Below are 18,338 nucleotides of genomic sequence, written 5' to 3' on the forward strand. Positions count from 1 at the left end.
GAGAATGTGGAAGAGAAAGGGAAAGACAGAGAGAAACATCAAAGTGAGAGGAACACTTTGATTGGTTGCCTCCTGCATGAGCCCTGACCTAGGCTCGGGCCAGGGAGGAGCCTGCAACCTAGGTACATGCCCTTGGTCAGAATTGAACCCAGAATCTGCGTTGGGCAGGCCAAGGCATTATCCACTGAGCCAAACCGGCTAGGGCAAGATATGACATTTCTTAACCCTCCAGCAACAGACCTTCCTTTTTTTCTCCAGGAGTGTGGTAAAAAAACCCTAGATCACCTATCTGGACTCTTATTACCCAGTTACTAAGAATATTACCAGTGGCATACAGGGAGCTTAACCAATCAGCAATCAGAAAAGGTGTTTCCTCTGTAGTTCACACCAATTGCCAGTTTGGCCCCTGCCCAGGCCTAACGCCTCTGGCGAGTCATTAGCCCTGGGCCGGGGCACCCCCAGCTCCCCGCCGCCGCCGCCGCCATCAACCATCGCTGGTTCAACCATCACTGGCTGGCTCCGTCGGGGCACCCCCAGCTCCCTGCCGCCACCGCCATCAATGATCGCTGGCTGGCTCCTCCCTGACACAAGCCTAATGACACAGGCCTAACGCCTCAGGCCGAGGTGTTAGGCCTGGGCCGGGGCACCCCCAGCTCCCTGCCACCGCCACCATCAACGATCGCTGGCTCAATGATTGCTGGCTGGCTCTGTCCCAGCCCAGGCCTAAAGCCTCAGTCCGTGGCTTGGCGCCTACACATGCAAATTAACCGCCATCTTGGTTGGCAATTAATTTGCATATCACCCTGATTAGCCAATTGGAAGGGTGTCAGAGGTACGGTTAATTACCCTATATGTCTTTTATTAGATTAGACTAGAGTTCCAATGCACGAAATTCATGCAAGGGGTGCTCAGCCCTCACAGCCCTGGCTTCATCCGGAAGGTCATCTAGAAGGTCGTTCTGCTGTTCGGCCGTCCATTCTAATTAGCATATTATGCTGTTGTTATTATAGAAATAGATAATTGAAAGGTCTAAAGTAAATATCATAAAATCTATATTCCAGCCTTATCTTCACTACTTATTGGAAATGTAAAAGGGGCCACAATTTAGTGTTCTGTAAATGAGGATAGGAATTCCTCCAATATAGTCATGCTGCAAAATGCATATAAAAACATTTTGTAAATTATAAACAACTATATGAAAACATACTAACATTTAGTCATTATTTTATCATTTTTATCACATCATTGTTGGTAGAGCCACTTTAGGGCTTCATTGTAAGTATTCTAAGTACTTTGCAGGTTCTTCTCAGTAACTGTTTTCATGCTTGATAATTTTTTCTGTATATATTCTTTATATTTGGAGCTGAAACTATAGAAAAGTAATACCTTAAACCCAACCCCCAAAGAAAAGAGAAATAATGATATCAAAAGCATTATTATTCTTTTCTCTTTTACATCCAGGAGGCTGGATTTACTGAATCTTGTAGCAAGAAAGAGTTAAGTGACTTCATTTTTATATGGACCTCTGTGTTTAAAAGCAATGATTTTTCAGTTCTCCGCGGCCCAGTCATTGAAATCTGTGCCAAGTTTGAATCCCAAGTCTGTCATTTACTAATGGTATGAATTTGGACAATACATTTAACTTCACTGAGCCAGCTTCCTGACTTGAAAATGAGAATAATAATAGCCTTTTGTAAGTGGGAAAATAAAGTGACTTCTAATAGGTGCTAGGTTAAATGTTTAGTTCACCTCAGGCTTAGGTCATAAATCATAACAAAAGGTTCATGCTGGTTTTTTCAGATGACTGAAAAATAGTTGACAAAATTATTCAGTTCATTTGATGGCTGGTAATCAACCATTTTAGCCATCCATATTCATTATAAAAGAAAATTAAGTCTTAATGCTTTTCAATTATGATCAAATGAATATTTTTCAGTATTCTCACTTTCTAAGTAGATAATTATGATTAAATTGGACCTTGTAACACTATCTATATATAAAGACCATCTTTATTTAGAAGAATTTGTCCCAAATGACTATATTTTTGGCAAACAACATTGATAATGTGTCAAATTAATCCTACCTTTCATATCCCACTTCTCAGCTGGTTGCCAAGAATCCTATTTGCAAAGATGGCTAAATGTCTGATAGGCTGAAAATGTTTTGTGTCAGTATATTCTTACAAGTAGAAAAGCAAATGTCAGGTGCTTTTTGGTGAATTAAAAAGGAAAAAAGCAATTATAAATACTATGCTTGTGACTCATTATTGGATTAAATAGCAAAAAATAAGTTAACTTCAATTCAGCTGTTCAAAAATTTTATAAATCCTCCGCATCTGCCATGGAAGGTTACCTTATGTTCTCAGTTAAAAGAGCTCACTGATTGTAAAGGTCAATATTGATTAATGAATTTTTCAAGAAAAGTAATCCATCATATGAAATACATTGAGCTATTTAAAATACGTCCTCATGTGATAAAAGATAGAAACTATGAATGTTTTAGAATTCTGGAAATATGGTATGCTGCATTTGAGTTGGAGAAACTTGAAAAAATGGAGTCTTCTTCGTTGATTATTATGGGGGAACAAGATAAGAATCATTTTGGGAGGTACTATAATTCTTATTAACTCTCTGTTTCTTCTTTACCTATACCTTATACCTACTAGCAAATTAAGATAACGTATGTATCATTTAACTTAAAAGTATACATTTATACAGAGAACTTCATTTCCATAACTGCTAAGTGACCAAAAAGGGTGAAAGTTTTGATCATTGCAATTAAAAGGAAGAGAAGAAAAAAGAGAAAGAAGAGGAAAGTGAGCTTTCAGCAATTAGTGGAGAATCTAACATCTTTGATAGTGTTAAAATCTCAAAGCAGCTGGAGTCACAAAACAAGCAGCTGTTCAATATGCTCTATATGTTTGGAGGTGCATGCGTACATGCATACATAATATAAGTAAATCACAGGGCTTGAAATAAAAGCATGAAAGAAATATGTCATTGAGAAGTCCTTGGCTTGAATTCTTATAATTAAAACGTGAAGATGCCCACAAAACACTGTTTTCTTGCAAATTTAGTTTCACACTCTTTTTAATGAAATAAAGTATGCATTGTATAGAACTAAAACTAAATAATGTGGTGTTCTAACAGTCAAGACATGAAATTCTTGTAGCAAATGGTAGGCTGCTTCACTAAGCTTTGTTTCTGTTCTTGCTGTGGCTCTTTGTTTTCTCAAATCTCTCTTCTGCTGTCACTAGTTGTTGTCTCTACTTTATACTAAACTTTATATAGGACCCTATGGAAGGTCAATGTCCAGAGCAAAACAATTAGTATGTTCTCTCCTTAAACCCAAATTTTTTTATTGGTAAAATGAGGCAAAGTGGACATCAAATATAGACTTGGTAGGTTGCCTTGCAGTACCTTTCCTATATATGTCTAGCTGGGGTTGTGTTTTGGGTCAAGGAGTCGCAATCCATTTTCTGCATATGAGTTCTTCCTTTCTCTTTAGTGGGACTACCTATTTTACCAAACCTGACAAGAGACAATCTTCAATTGAACTTTTCCCTGTGGACAGCTCTATCTATCTTTTCTTTGCCATAAGGTTACAAATAACATTTTCTTACTATGGTGAAATGGATATTGGACAATGAGTTATAGACCAGAGAATTCTTTTATTTATTTATTTATTTGTTTGTTTGTTTGTTTATTAGGAAAAGGTGTGCTTTTTGACAGTCAAAATCATTAGCAGGTAGAGCAGTATAAGAGGAATGGTTGTGTATGACCACTCTCCTCCCCTCATCTTTTCCTCTGAGACACTTAACATAATGATTTTGGTACTTTTTCTTATTGCGTCTCAGAATTTTTCTCAAAATATTGTCCCAGAATGCCAACTTACCCAACAATCGTGGTTGGTATATAACAGTGGTCAGCAAACTGCGGCTCATGAGCCACATGCGGCTCTTTGGCCCCTTGAGTGTGGCTCTTCCACAAAATACCACGTGCGGCGCGCATGTACAGTGCGGTTAAAACTTTGTGGCCCATGCGCAGAAGTTGGTATTTTGTATATGTTGTTTGTGCTCTTATTCACAGACGTTAACAGGAAGTAACATAATTGATTGAAGGGAATTATAGATTATACTAGAGGCCTGGTGCACGAATTCGTGCACAGGTGGGGTCCCTCTGGGTGGCCTGCAGGGATCAGGCCGAAACCCACAGTCCAATGCTGCCTGCAGCTCCTACCTGCTGCTCTCACTCATCCTGGCCCCACTGTGCCTGCCTTGGGCTCGTGCCTAATCAGTCCCAACTGGGAGAGGCTCGTGCTGCCGCAGCAGTTCTCACCAGCCATGAGCCCTCCATTTGGCTCCCTCCCAAGGGGGTGGCCTGCGGGATAGAGCTGAAACTGACTCTCTGACATCCCCTGAGGGGTCCCAGATTGTGAGAGGGCACAGGCCAGGCTGAGGGACCCCAATGGTGTACTATCGGGGGCTCCAGGGAATGACCAGCCCATCTCATTCAGTCCTGATCAGCCAGACCCCAGCAGCAAGCTAACCTGCCAGTCGGAGCATCTGCCACCTGGTGGTCAGTGCACATCATAGCGACTGGTTGACCAGTTGACTGTCTGCCCCCTGGTGGTCAGTGCATGTCATGGTGAGCAGTTGAGCAGCCTTAGCATATCATTAGCATATTACGCTTTGATTGGTTGTTTGGTCATTCTGCTGTTCGGTCGTTCTGCTGTTCGGTCTATTTGCACATTACCCTTTTATTATATGGGCTACCGCATCAAATTTATCTGCTACATGATGATTAATATATGACTCTGGAGTTAATCTTTCTAAATCTGAAGACTAAAATAGATAATTTTCATATATTTTTACATGTGACAGAATATAATGTTAAACAGTTTTTTATCTCAAACTTTTATATGTATAACTTTATAATTTTTGTGGTAGATTTATATTAAATGTTATATTTATTTAATCATTATTTATTTATTTTTATTTTTTAGCAGACTTTTTTTTTTTGAGAGATAGAGAGAAATATAGATCAGTTGCCTCTGTTATGCATCCAACTGTAGTATATGCCCTGACTGGGAATGAAACCCAACCTTTTGGTGCATGGGGCGATGCTCTAACAAACTGAGCCTAACTTATCAGAGCTTAATTACTATTAATTAGTGTAACCTAAAAATAGAATTCAACTGTTTATACATTAATAATGTTCTCTACTTTTTATTTTAAATGCTAAATAATCCAAGCTTTTAATCAAAATATTTTCTAAAAGTGAATTTCTACTTGCTTATATAATCAGTAATGGTATTATTTACTATAGTAATGAAACAATCTAGTGACCGGTGGTTTTGCATAAATTCATTGAAAGTAATAACTATAAATTTATATTGCTTTCTGTACTGATTTCATGGACATGAGTAGCTACTATGATTTTTTTAAAATATATTTTATTGATTTTTTTACAGAGAAGAAGGGAGAGAGATAGAGAGTTAGAAACATCGATGAGAGAGAAACATCAATCAGCTGCCTCCTGCACATCTCCCACTGGGGATGTGCCCGCAACCCAGGTACATGCCCCTGACCGGAATCGAACCCGGGAACCTCTAGTCCGCAGGCCAACGCTCTATCCACCGAGCCCAACCGGTTTTGGCATGAGCAGCTACTATGATTTTTAATAAAACTTTAACCTCAATCTGTTATGGTCTAGAAGGATTCCTCTCTGGTGCTATTTTTCACATTTATTTAAAATCATATAACCTCTCTTATCCTTGAAAATTATATCCCTAATAATTTTTAATTTATTTTGTATATATTAGTTGTCTTACCATTAATCATAATTAATTTATTTGATGTTTATATGCATGCCATTAAGATAGTACTTCTAAACTTATACTTTGTCAGCTTTCATTAACTGACCAATTAATTACATGTAGGTACTTATCATTTCGGTCTTCCTTTGAATTTTCAAGAACTGTGTAAAACAATTTATATTAAAGTCTGAATGTTTAGAATATATGAATTAGAATGCCTAAAATCTAGAATAAAGACAGAGCCAATTATAACAAATAATCTTCTAAATGGAATTTATTTTGCCTTGACTCTTTCTGAATTACTTTTCTTTGTATTTATTTACTTATTTATTTTTTTCTTTGTAATGTTTTTACTTTAAAGATTGGCATTCTGAGATATCACTTCTTATCTCTTTTTTCCCCATGTATGTTTTGTCTTTACATTTACTTATAATTTATATTTGTTCTAGTTTTATATATTTTTTGAAGTTAGCATATATTCATATATAAAATGGTTAAAATGAAATTAAAGTGGAGACCATAAATCATATAGTAGAAATAAGAAATTATTCAGCTGGAAACCAGAATGATATTGTTGCTGAAATTTAGTATTTGATGTGACTCTGTGTTTTCTAATTTGTTAAGAAAAAAAAAAGCATTTTCAATTCTCCAGTTTAGTAAAAGAGACAAAGTGTTATCAAAGTTTTAAATCCCAGCTGGCTCTGTTTTCTATGGCCAGAAATCATTACTCAAACCCTTCAACACCCCACCCCACTTCATTCATTCACCAGTTTACATATTATCTCCTTTTTGAAAACATTATATTATGTATTCAGTAAGGCATTACCTTTTCTCTGAATTATACATTAATAATTATAAAAGCATAGAACGCCCATCATCTGAGAGGCAGATAACAAACACTGAACTATATCTAACCCTGGCAGTAATCCTGCAAGATTTTTTTTTATATTTTATTGATTTTTTACAGAGAGGAAGGGAGAGGGATAGAGAGTTAGAAACATCGATGAGCGAGAAACATCGATCAGCTGCCTCCTGAGCACTCCCCACTGGGGATGTGCCCGCAGCCAAGGTACATGCCCTTGACCAGAATAGAACCTGGGACCCTTCAGCCCACAGGCTGACGCTCTATCCACTGATCCAAACCGGTTAGGGCTAATCCTGCAAGATTTATGCTATTTCATTCACTTTATGGATGATGCAACTGAGACCAAGAGAACCTAAGTAATTTGCACAGGCTAAATAACTAAAGGGCAGAATTTTTAAACTGTATTTCAATAGCATTTTGTAATTTGAGGATCTCCTCAGTTAGAATGTTCCTTTAAAAAAATTTTACATAGTTGTGTAATAGCTCATAAGCTTAATTCATTGCTTCTCAAAAAAAGAGAAAATACATGAAACTCATTGACAGTCCAATATTACTATGCTTTTTTGCAGCCTGTGAACTTATGAATCAAGGCATTTTGGCCCTGGTCAGCTCCATTGGCTGCACATCAGCGGGATCCCTCCAGTCTTTGGCAGATGCTATGCATATCCCCCACCTCTTCATCCAGCGAGCAACAGCTGGGACCCCAAGGAGTGGCTGTGGACTCACCCGGAGCAACAGGAATGATGACTACACACTCTCTGTTCGCCCACCTGTCTACTTAAATGAGGTTATCCTGAGAGTGATCACAGAATATGCCTGGCAGAAATTCATCATATTCTATGACAGTGAATATGGTAAGTGTTTGCGATTTGTGTGAGTTAAGTGATATTTTTATGGCAAGCAACTTTATTAAATCTTGAAAAATTTTGAGGAGCTTACTCATTATCATTTGTGGTTTTTTTGGCCTGTCAGATTCTTCTAATAAATCTAGCAGCAACAACAGAAACTTTAAGGAAAAGTTCAATCATTTCTATTAAATCCTTTTGAAGTCAAATGCTATATAATAAAAGCCTAATATGCAAATTGTCCCCTCGACTGGGAGTTTGACCAGGGGGTGGGTCTAGCCAGCCAACCACCCATGGCCCCTCCCCCTTGCTGGCCCCGCCCCAGCCATCAGTGGCCACAGGCAGCTAAGGGAAGGGAGGCCCCAGCTGGCAGCCGGCAGCCACTAGGGACTCTACCTATGCACAAATTTTGTGCACTAAGCCTCTAGTTTTAATATAAATTCCTATACCAAATGCTGTCAATACATATTTCCAAAAGAAATCTAACTCCAATGCATCTTTATTTTTCAGGTAATTGGAAGTCATAAAGACAATACTATATTTTCCCCTTTCAAAAACACTTATATCTCTATCCTATATAATCCTATATAATAAAGAGGTAATATGCAAATTAACCCTCATGCCTTCACAAAATGGCTACCTACGATGAGGCCAGCAGGGGGTTAGTGAGGGACGACCAAACAACTGAACAAGCAGGCTGTGTGGGGCGACTAGGCCAGCAGGGGGGTTAGTGAGGGACGACCAAACAACTGAACAGCAAGCTGTGTGGGGTGACCAGGCCGGCAGGAGGGTTAGTGAGGAACAACCAAACGACTGAACAGCAGGCTGCATGGATTGTGAGGGGATGTCCAACTGCCAGTTTAGGCCTGATCCTTGGGATCAGGCCTAAACTGGCAGTCGGACATCCCCCAAGGGGTCCTGGATTGGAAAGGGTGCAGGCTGGGCTGACGAGACCCCTCCCTCCCCTCGCCCCGCATGAATTTCGTGCACCGGGCCTCTAGTTTAATAATAAAAGACCATTTTGGACAGATCTTGGAACACTGAAAAAATGCTTATTTCTATTTATTGGTTCCAAAGAATCTGACATATCATGCTTACACCCTTACGAAGACTTCAATAACTACTTAGTACTTAACTCTTTGGAGGCCACTAAAATTATGTTACTGAAAGTTAGCATGGCATATTGTCTACATTATGAAGTCTCACAAAATATTGAGTAGCATGAGACACTTTATTTAACTTTCCAAGGTAAAACACAAAGCATTTGTCCTAAATTTACCATAATTTGCAAAGATGCTTTGTCTAGGAATTTTTTACTTGCATTTAATTAAGCAAAAATGATATTGTTTTTGATTATTTTATTTTTCTGAAGTAATCTACTTGTTTTCTAACTGATCCCAGAGATCGTTTCTCTCTTTTTTTTTGTCATTGGGGGAATAAAGATAGATATAATCAAATGAGAGAGATAAACAGAGATTGGTAAGGAATATATATTTTGAAATATGTGTTTCCTCAGATATTTGCCTTAAGAGTGAATCTGAGAACAATTTTTACATCCACTATGGATGTGTCTAGTTTTTACAGTTGTATGAAACAAGCAAACAACAAAAACAGCAAGATAATTTTACCTCCTGCAGTGCAACTTATTTTCCTCAGCAAATAAATAAACATTTTTAAAATAATGGTTTTCTTGTCTTAACCTACTCAGCATTGTGAACAATATTGGAAACAGATATACAAGACTCAGCCAGAAAGAGGCATCAATAGAACTGAGCATAAAAAGGTTGGCAGAAATCTGGGGAGCAACAAATAAGAGATCCTGCGACCAAAGCAAGTGGTAGTTACATTTAGCCCTAAATATTCAAAGGTTGCCTGGGGTTTTGGCAGCCAGAGTCACATTAAACTTGATGGGTAGATTTCAGCCAAAAGTCTGTGGCACTCTCCGGAAGCACACTCCTTTGTGTCCAGCACGGAAATTGTTCTTTTTGTTGCTTAATTCAAGTTATTTAGGGGTCACCAAACAAAGACCAAGAGACCGAAATGAATAAAATAAACAAAAAGAAAATTAAAAATAATTGATTCATCAGTAAAAATAAGGATTGAACACAAATTCAAAATTCATGGATAGGATTATTTACTGAACATAGTAAATTCTACTAAAGGAGCCAATATGCTGAGTATGGGTCTGTCCGTTTTCTTCAATCAGATTATGTATGATTTTTATAACCATAAATAGCATTCTTATGACCTCTGCTGAAACATAATTTGAAATAATGAATTTTTAAACCCTAAATCTTTCTTTAAGGTGAGAAAAGACTTTTTAGTTAGTCCTATCAAAATAGTCCTTGTAAGATACAGAACAGAAAAGTGATTTTTGGATAAAGGCATTTTCATAACATTGAAATGAGAATTTTACTCTTTAATATAACTGTCCATGCAGAAATCCTTGGTCATCTTGTTTCTAAGTCCTACATGGGCTACATTAGGAAATTAAAATAATACATTTTTATTATTAATGAGGCAAATATTTTTGCAAATGTACTCTAAATTTGTAGTCACATAGAATCATTTACATTCATTTGAAATTCCTCATTTTCTTTCCCTCTGTTTTCCTTTTAGCAAATAAGATGCTATAAGCTCTGTGTATGACTGGATCCCCTTAATGCCCATGGATGAAACTCCTCCATCCTTTGGGGGAGTGAGGAATATCACTGATAGAAGCAGGGTTTTAGGAATAATAATTTTAAAAAAGCATATTTCTTTACTTTGATGAAAAACTTGCTTCTGACTTATTATTTAATTTAATAATTTATTAAAATTACTTTGCTTTTATCCTTAAAATTATCTCCAGTAATACTCTTGTTAGTGAAAGAAAATTTCCCTTTGATACTTAGAATAAATCTTGCTAGTAAAGAACTGGGCAAGAGTCCAAAATAAACATCAATCTATCCAAATACCTTGTACCTTGAAGAGGGTTATGTTTATTTACATATCCATTCATCAGTGTCCTCATTTTAAGTTCAAACATTGGATTTGCACTTGACTTTTATCTTGGTTATTAGGAATTACTTTCATTAATGAATGGATTAAGCATCATCTATGGATGGAATCAGACAGCCTGCTGGAGCCAAATGTTATTGAAGATATATTTTGCTTAGAGAAATATACTTAAAAAAATGATTAAGCTTCTATATCCAGTTAATTAGAGAAACACTTTTTCAAAAACAGTTAGTTATGATTAAGGGCACAGTATAAAAGTCTACTTTAAATTCCCTAACAACGAATAATCAAGTCTTTGATTCGAAGTAAATGCATGAAAAGAGAAAAGAAATGTGGACACTTTATTTGAATGGATTGATTCAAAACATTTTCTAAAAGGCTTGAAAAGAGTTTAGCAAGTGTTGAGCTTTTAAAAATGTGTCATTCAGCAAATATTCATTGCTCATTTGCTTAGAGCAATGTAAAATATGAGATAAAAAAAGTTTTACAGAATGTAGTCTTAGCCTTTAAGAAGCTTACAATTAAAAAAAATTAGAGGTAAAATACTTATATGACTCTCTTAATAGAGAAAATAATGTAAGTATTATGAATGATGCAAACTAAACCCTAGTGGTGAGTGATAAAAGAAGTGTCTAACTTCAGCAGCAATAATCAAAGGCTGTATGGGTGGACTTTGATTTGATTGTTGCCTCTCAAAATCCTACAAGCTTTCACAAAGTATAGCTGATCCAATAGAAAGTCTTGCAGCAATAAAAATATTAAAAATAATATCTCTATATATTTTATTTGCCAGGAATTAGAATAAGTATTTTATATTATATAATTTACTCTCTTCAATATCTACTACCTAAATACCAAGAGCTATTTCCCATTTTCATCATAATGTACTTTTCAGATATTCTACCTTTCTAAATTTCTTTATCCTTATCTATTCTCTTTTTTCAGTATCAGTATATGAACTGACAAATTTACTCATTGCCACATGCACTTAGAGCCTTCGAGAGGCAAGGCCTGTACAATTTTTAGCAAAATAAAAACACTTATACCTTGCTGTGTTTCCTTATAATTTCTGCAAGTTAAAAATTTTATGCTAACTCTTTATTCTATTACTCATTATATCTCCCTACCCTTTTAATTCCATCTCATTCTTAATTTGCTTAGCTTTTAACCAAATCTCTGAGAGGAAGTTTGGTCAAGTTAGGGAGAATAAGATACTCAGGAAGAGTTATTAAAAGCAGTTGGCAGTAATCTAGGCAGGCTCACTGTCAGAGATGTCTATGCAAGTAATTAATTGAATATACCAGTGAATGGCTAGATTCCAGAATCAGGGAACTGACAATATACAGAAACCAGAAACTTATAGGAGTAGGTGGTCCTTAAAATAGAATCAAAGCAGATAGATTGCTTTAGTGGGAGGATTCTGTTCTGAAAGTATTGATGAGACAAAAGTTGAATTTCAGGCCTGGGAGAACTGAATAGAACTGATTTACTAGAGTGATAATAAGCAGTAAGGTTGAAGTACTCTTTATCAAATGAACTATTTGGGTTCTTTCATTTCCTTTGCCTGAAACAATATTGATCCCAGCCTGATATTGGCATGGATATATTGGTAGGTGCATTTTAATGGATCTAGTTATGGAGACTGGAAGAATAATATGGATAATAATAATGGATCTAAACAGCTTGTTATGGTAATGACATAGAGACATGAACTTGAAAGTAGTGAGAGACCCACTTACATACCCTCATCTCTACTTCAGTTCAACTATTGGCTTTATTCTTAGGCAAGACAGATGGCACTGGTTACTCTCAGCATGTCCTTACAGGTTATTATACTAAACAATGATCCTTCCCCTTCTTTGTCTGTTTATCAAATATAATTTATATGGGAATATATCCATATATCCAGTCTCAGGCCCTGTTTGGGTCCTATGCTAATCTTGGAACCAAATAATTTGGTCGGGGCATGGCATGCTCTCAGTCACAGCTGAAATGCATGATGGTTCTTTGAGTGAAAGGTAGGCATATAAGGACACATGGGCTTCCCTTACCAATTTGAAGGAAATTTTACTTGGAAGAAAAAATTATTTAACTCAAATTTTGAAAAATTAAATTAAAGATTAAATTTAAATGTATTAATTAAGTTAACTTATTTTATATTTTAATTTAATATCAAATTTAATTATATTAAATGTTTAATGTTAAATATTTAAAATTATAAATATATGTCTTTATAATTTAACCTTTACCATTGCCGTTGAAACATAAACTTTTTAAGTTAATTTTGAATTTGTTTATGTGTGTTTGGTCAGCTTAAACTTATTTTATGTACTTAGCCTTTCTGACATTTTCCTTACAGGCTTAGTATAGTATTTTCTCTTTTACAACAAGATTTTTGGTCATATGTAAATCTCTACTCTAATTTGTTAAACTTTGAATTTCTGAAAATCAAAGACCTAAAAGTAAATAAAATAAAGTAGTGTGGCATGGGAATTACTACTGGAGTATAGTAAATAACTACTATATACATATGTAGATAATCAAGTTTCTTCCTTTGTGTACATAGATAAATATATTGGCTGAATACAGTACTTTGGCACCCATACACATAAACACAAAAGAAGAAACTCAACTTTATGTAATACTAAATGGGTTACTTATTGTCTCCCCTGCATCTAAAAACACTGATTTAGTAATATTATATTAAGGGCCAATACATAGTTGAGTGATTTGATATACCTAAACACTATCCTTAAGGATTCAGTATGACACCCTTTTCTTATACAGTGGGGCCTTGACTTACGAGTTTAATTGCTTCTGAGACCGAGCTCGTTAAGGAGCTCGTTAACTCAAATTACTCTGTCAACTCAATGCAAAAAATCTGCCGAGAGACAGCTGGTATCTCAAAAAACTCGTTAGTCGGGACACTCTTAAGTCAGGGCCCCACTGTAATTAAATTGCCATACAATGGGCCCCTTTGGAATGAATACTGAATGACTATCTTCATGATTGCATTCCTTGGAAACACAAAATATATTCCATACATTTTGATGTAGGTTTAATGAAGGCCCATGAAATGGACACATTCCTCTTAATTGATTGAAAATATTTACAATTGCCCTGAAGATATTTTCAACTATCTAATGACTTTATTATTAACTGTCTCTCTAGACCAGTGGTTCTCAACCTTGGCTGCACATTAGAATCACCTGGGAATCTTTTTAAAATCCTGATTTCTGGGCCTCATCCTCCAGAAATTCTGTTTCTTTGTAACTAATGTTGTGGCCCTACCCCATAACAAAGAAACAGAATTTCCGGAGGATAAGGCCTAGAAATCAGGATTTTAAAAAGATTCCCAGGGGTTGAGAACCAATGCTCTAGACAATGTTAAAGCCGTTTATTACTCATTTGGCCACATTCCAACTTTCAGTTCTCTCATTTACTTCAATGTGCATCCATAATCATATAATTTATCCAAGCATCTTACTGAACTATTTCCTTTGCATTAGTGCATATTATGTCAAGCAGGTAAAATGATATGTTTGGATTTGTTCATCAGTAAAATGTCCTTTAAAAATATTGATCAGCCCTAGCCAGTTTGGCTCAGTGGATAGAGCGTCGGCCCGCGGACTGAAGGGTCCCAGGTTCAATTCCGGCCAAGGGCACATGGCCGGGTTGTGGTTCAATCTTCAGTAGGGGGTGTGTAGGAGGCAGCCGATCAATGATTCTCTCATCATTGATGTTTCTATCTTTCTCTTCCTCTCCCTTCCTCTCCCTTCCTCTCTGATATCACTAAAGAAATATATATTTAAAATATATATATTGATCAGCATTATTGTAAAGATAATGCATATATTGAAACACTATGATCTAATGTGAAAGCCGAAAATTCTTACCAAATAGAAAATCTCAGTAATGGACTTCTTTTGCTGAACTGTGTCACCTCAAAATCTAATGTTATATTTTGTTAGAGGCCCAATGCATGAAAATTCGTGCAAGAGTAGGCCTTCCTTCCTCCAGCTGCCAGCACCAGCTTCCCTCAGGCACCTGGGACCCGGGCTTCCCTCCTCCAGCCACCGGCAAGCACCCAGGACCCGGGCTATTTCCCTCCTCTGGCCGCCTGCAGGCAACTGGGGCTCAGGCTCGCTTCCTTTGGGCCACCCGCAGGCACCCAGACCCAGGCTGGGTTCCCTCTGGCCTCAGCTTCATCAGGAAGGAGGTCCGGAATGACGTCTGGAAGATGTCTGGTCTAATTAGCATATTACCCTTTTATTATTATAGATTATTGTTATTTTCTAAATACACTACTAATGGCAAGGAAATACTCAATAGTCTCAAGTTCCTTTTCAAGTAAGGGTTCTTCTAAACATTTTTTTAAATCAATGGTTGAAAACCTTATTTTCTCAGGAAAGAAGACATTTACAGAGTATGTTTTCCTATTCATATGTTGGGAAAATTTATTCTGCCCAATGATGTATTTTATGTACCCAGCAGTATGACATATTCCTTTCTATCTGAAAGAAAAGTCACAAGATTTTAAATATTAATTTTAAAACTCTGCCTTCTGTCATAATTTCAGAAACATCAAGATTGGCTGAATACAGTACTAAGGTCTTTTGCTCCAAATGAGGTCTTCAAGGCATTAAGGGATCAAAATGATTAAATGTACCTAATCTACTCAAATGAGGAAAAGAGATGAGTAGATGGGGAAAAAATCAAACTTACAAATAATTAATGATGAATCACTTTCTACCAAATTTAATATCTTAAAGGTGATATTTGAATATAATGATGAGACTGAGAATTACTGTTTGAATGCCATTAAATTTAGTTAAATTGCCACTACAGTTTGGAGAATGTAGTATTGTAAGATTCTGCTATCTGCAGTAGGGTCTATGTTATCAACAGTGGGTATAGATAGCAAGCTCATTGAGGGAAGGGATTGTGTTTGTCTTGCTCAACATTCTCTTCCAAGTACCTCTCACAGTGCTTGGCACATCATAAGCAGAGACTGGATTCCAAAAGGGATCTATTTGGATGCTGACTATTGGCTTGCAATGAATGAATAATATTTCTGGTTCTGAGCTCAGTTCTGAAATGTGTTTATACATTACATTCCAATATCTGCTACAACTCATCCATTTTTCATATAAAGATTAAATTTAATCTTGTATTAGTGATCATAATTGTCATTATTTTATACAATGTAATAAAGAAAATTATTGAGCTTCAATCAGCCACTGCCTCTTGGAGAGTTGTCATGGAAGTGGTCTAAAAAGGTTAGTTAATATGTCAGAGAAATTGATGATTGCGAGAATATAAAAGTGTGAAGATGTTACCAAGACCAACTTTTAGTCTTTATCAAGATTCTCTTGTGTTTTCTGTATTTTATATAGAAAAAGATAGTAAAAGAAAATTAAGAGAAAATTGGACTTTTGACTGGGTTAATAAAGTCTTGATAATGAAAATATACATTGCTTAGAAATTCGCAGTTTACAAACTGCTTTGATATATTGCACATCTTATTTTCTTTCATCAGAACAACCCCGGTAATAAAGCTGAATAATTTTCCTTTTGCACTGATAAGGTGTGATTAGTTGCTACTATCCTATGCTTTCATTCCTTTGTTCCATTTCTTTTATTGACATTAATCACATTAAAACACGATTACCTTTTTCAGTTGTCATCCCCTCCATAGAGTAGACTAAATAGTAACTGAAAACAAAAGTTATTGGGAAAGGTATTAATATAATTAAGTTTCTTAATGTTTTTATAAAAATGTTTCCTATTTAATTTTTTACCAGATAATCCTATATTTATTTTCCTTTTTTTCTAATTAAATTGGGGTAACATTGGTTACTAATATTATATGTTTCAGTTCTATAGTCCCATCTTCAAAGCCAGCAACATTGTCTCTCTCTGAAATTTCCCCAAAGTCAACTAATTCTTCAGTAGTCAGATCTCCAGGGGTGGGCAAACTTTTTGACTCGAGGGCCACAATGGGTTCTTAAACTGGACCAGAGGGCCGGAACAAAAGCATGGATGGAGTGTTTGTGTGAACTAATATAAATTCAAAATAAACATCATTACATAAAAGGGTACGGTCTTTTTTTTTTTAGTTTTATTCATTTCAAACGGGACGGATCCGGCCCGCTGGCCGTAGTTTGCCCACGGCTGCCTTAGACTCTTTTCTTCTGCTTCCTTCTTCCAATTTTAAAGACCCTGTGAATAGACTCTCCTCTTCTGCTTCCTTCTTCCAATTTTAAAGACCCTGTGATTATACTAGACCTGTGGTCAGCAAACCGTGCTTGCGAGCCACATGTGGCTCTTTGGCCCCTTGAGTGTGGCTCTTCCACAAAATACCACGTGTGGGCACGCACATACAGTGTGACTGAAACTTCGTGGCCCATGCGCAGAAGTCGTTTTTTGGCCTGGGCGAGTCTATTTTGAAGAAGTGGCGTTAGAAGAAGTGGGGGGTGTCGGTCGGTCGGGCGAAGAAGAGCCACAGAAGGGGCCAAAGAGCCGCATGTGGCTCACAAGTCACGATTTGCCGAGCCACAGTTTGCTGACCACTGCACTAGACCCATCCAAATAATACAAACTCTCACCCCATCTTAAGCTCACATGAGAAAGAGCTTTAATGTGATCTGGAGTATTAATTCCACTTTGCTAGGTAACCTAGCTTATTCTCAGATTCCAGGGATTAAGACTTGGGCATCTTTGGCAGGTCATTATTCTGGTACCACAGTTCCTTTATAGTGCACAGAAAAAGGTCTTCTTGGTTTTTCCCCTAGTTTTATTTTTAATAACTTAGTTAATGAACCTTCCTTCCACTACTTGTTATACAACTATCTGGTCAATAGAATTAGTAATGGCTGGGAACTACTGACCTGAAACTACTATTTAATTTTCTGCTATCAATAAACAGCACTTAGTCACACCCACAGGCCTGGAAGCTCCTTGAGGTCAGGCACCATGTATTGTCTTTTTTATTTCTGTAACCTTTATTTTCATTTCCTGCTAACTAATAGGCATACAGATAATGTAGTTAAATAATTGCAATGGTTGATTATGTTCATGAATTAACAAAACCAAAGGCCCATGCTCTTTTAATGATGATTTTCCACAGAGCAGCTAATAGGTTCAGATTCTTCTCACATCAGATGTACCAGTCACCACATATCATGGGTGTTTGATGTTATTCTCAAAGAAGCAAAGCTATTATTATTTAACTCCTGCATTCCAAGAGTCTAAAACATTATGCTTGCTATTTTGGGTAGCTAGCCATCATTCAATTTCAGGCAATTCTCTCCTAATGGACGGGGGAGGTTACTCTTAACAAGTAGTTATGTACTATTATTAATAACTGGAGGCCCAGTGCATGAAAATTTGTGCACTCGGGGGGGAGGGGGTCTCTCAGCCTGGCCTGTGTCCTCTAGCAGGGGGATTGGGCCTAAGCTGGCAGTCAGACATCCCTCTGGGAGCTCTCGGGGAATGGCCGACTAATGGCTTAGGCCCACTTCCCAGGGAAAGTGGGCCTAAGCTGTTAGTTGAACATCCTTAGTGCTGCTGCAGAGGTGGGAGAGGTTCCCGCCACCGCTGTTGCACTTGCCAGCCATGAGCTGGCTTCTGGCTAAGTGGAGCTCCCCCTGTGGAAATGCACTGACCACCAGGGGGCAGTCCTGTGTTGAGTGTCTGCACCCTGGTGGTCAGTGTGCATCATAGCGACCAGTTGTTCTGCTGTTAGGGTCAATTTTCATATTACCCTTTTATTATATAGGACTAGAGGCCCGGGGCACAAAAATTTTTGC

General features: G+C 37.1%; 1 protein-coding gene across 1 annotated transcript in view; it reads left to right on the forward strand.

Moving 5' to 3' along the window:
- The window catches only part of LOC102256632 (glutamate receptor ionotropic, delta-2), an 841,284-nt gene that overhangs the window by 664,339 nt on the left and 158,607 nt on the right, over window positions 1-18,338 (forward strand). Inside the window, exon 3 of the mRNA XM_005857866.2 lies at window positions 7,252-7,536. Within this exon, the coding sequence (XP_005857928.2) occupies window positions 7,252-7,536 (285 nt within the window). The remainder of the gene's footprint in view (window positions 1-7,251; window positions 7,537-18,338) is intronic.

This window comes from Myotis brandtii, unplaced genomic scaffold, assembly GCF_000412655.1.
Source record: "Myotis brandtii unplaced genomic scaffold, ASM41265v1 scaffold1141, whole genome shotgun sequence".
Lineage (NCBI taxonomy): Eukaryota > Metazoa > Chordata > Mammalia > Chiroptera > Vespertilionidae > Myotis > Myotis brandtii.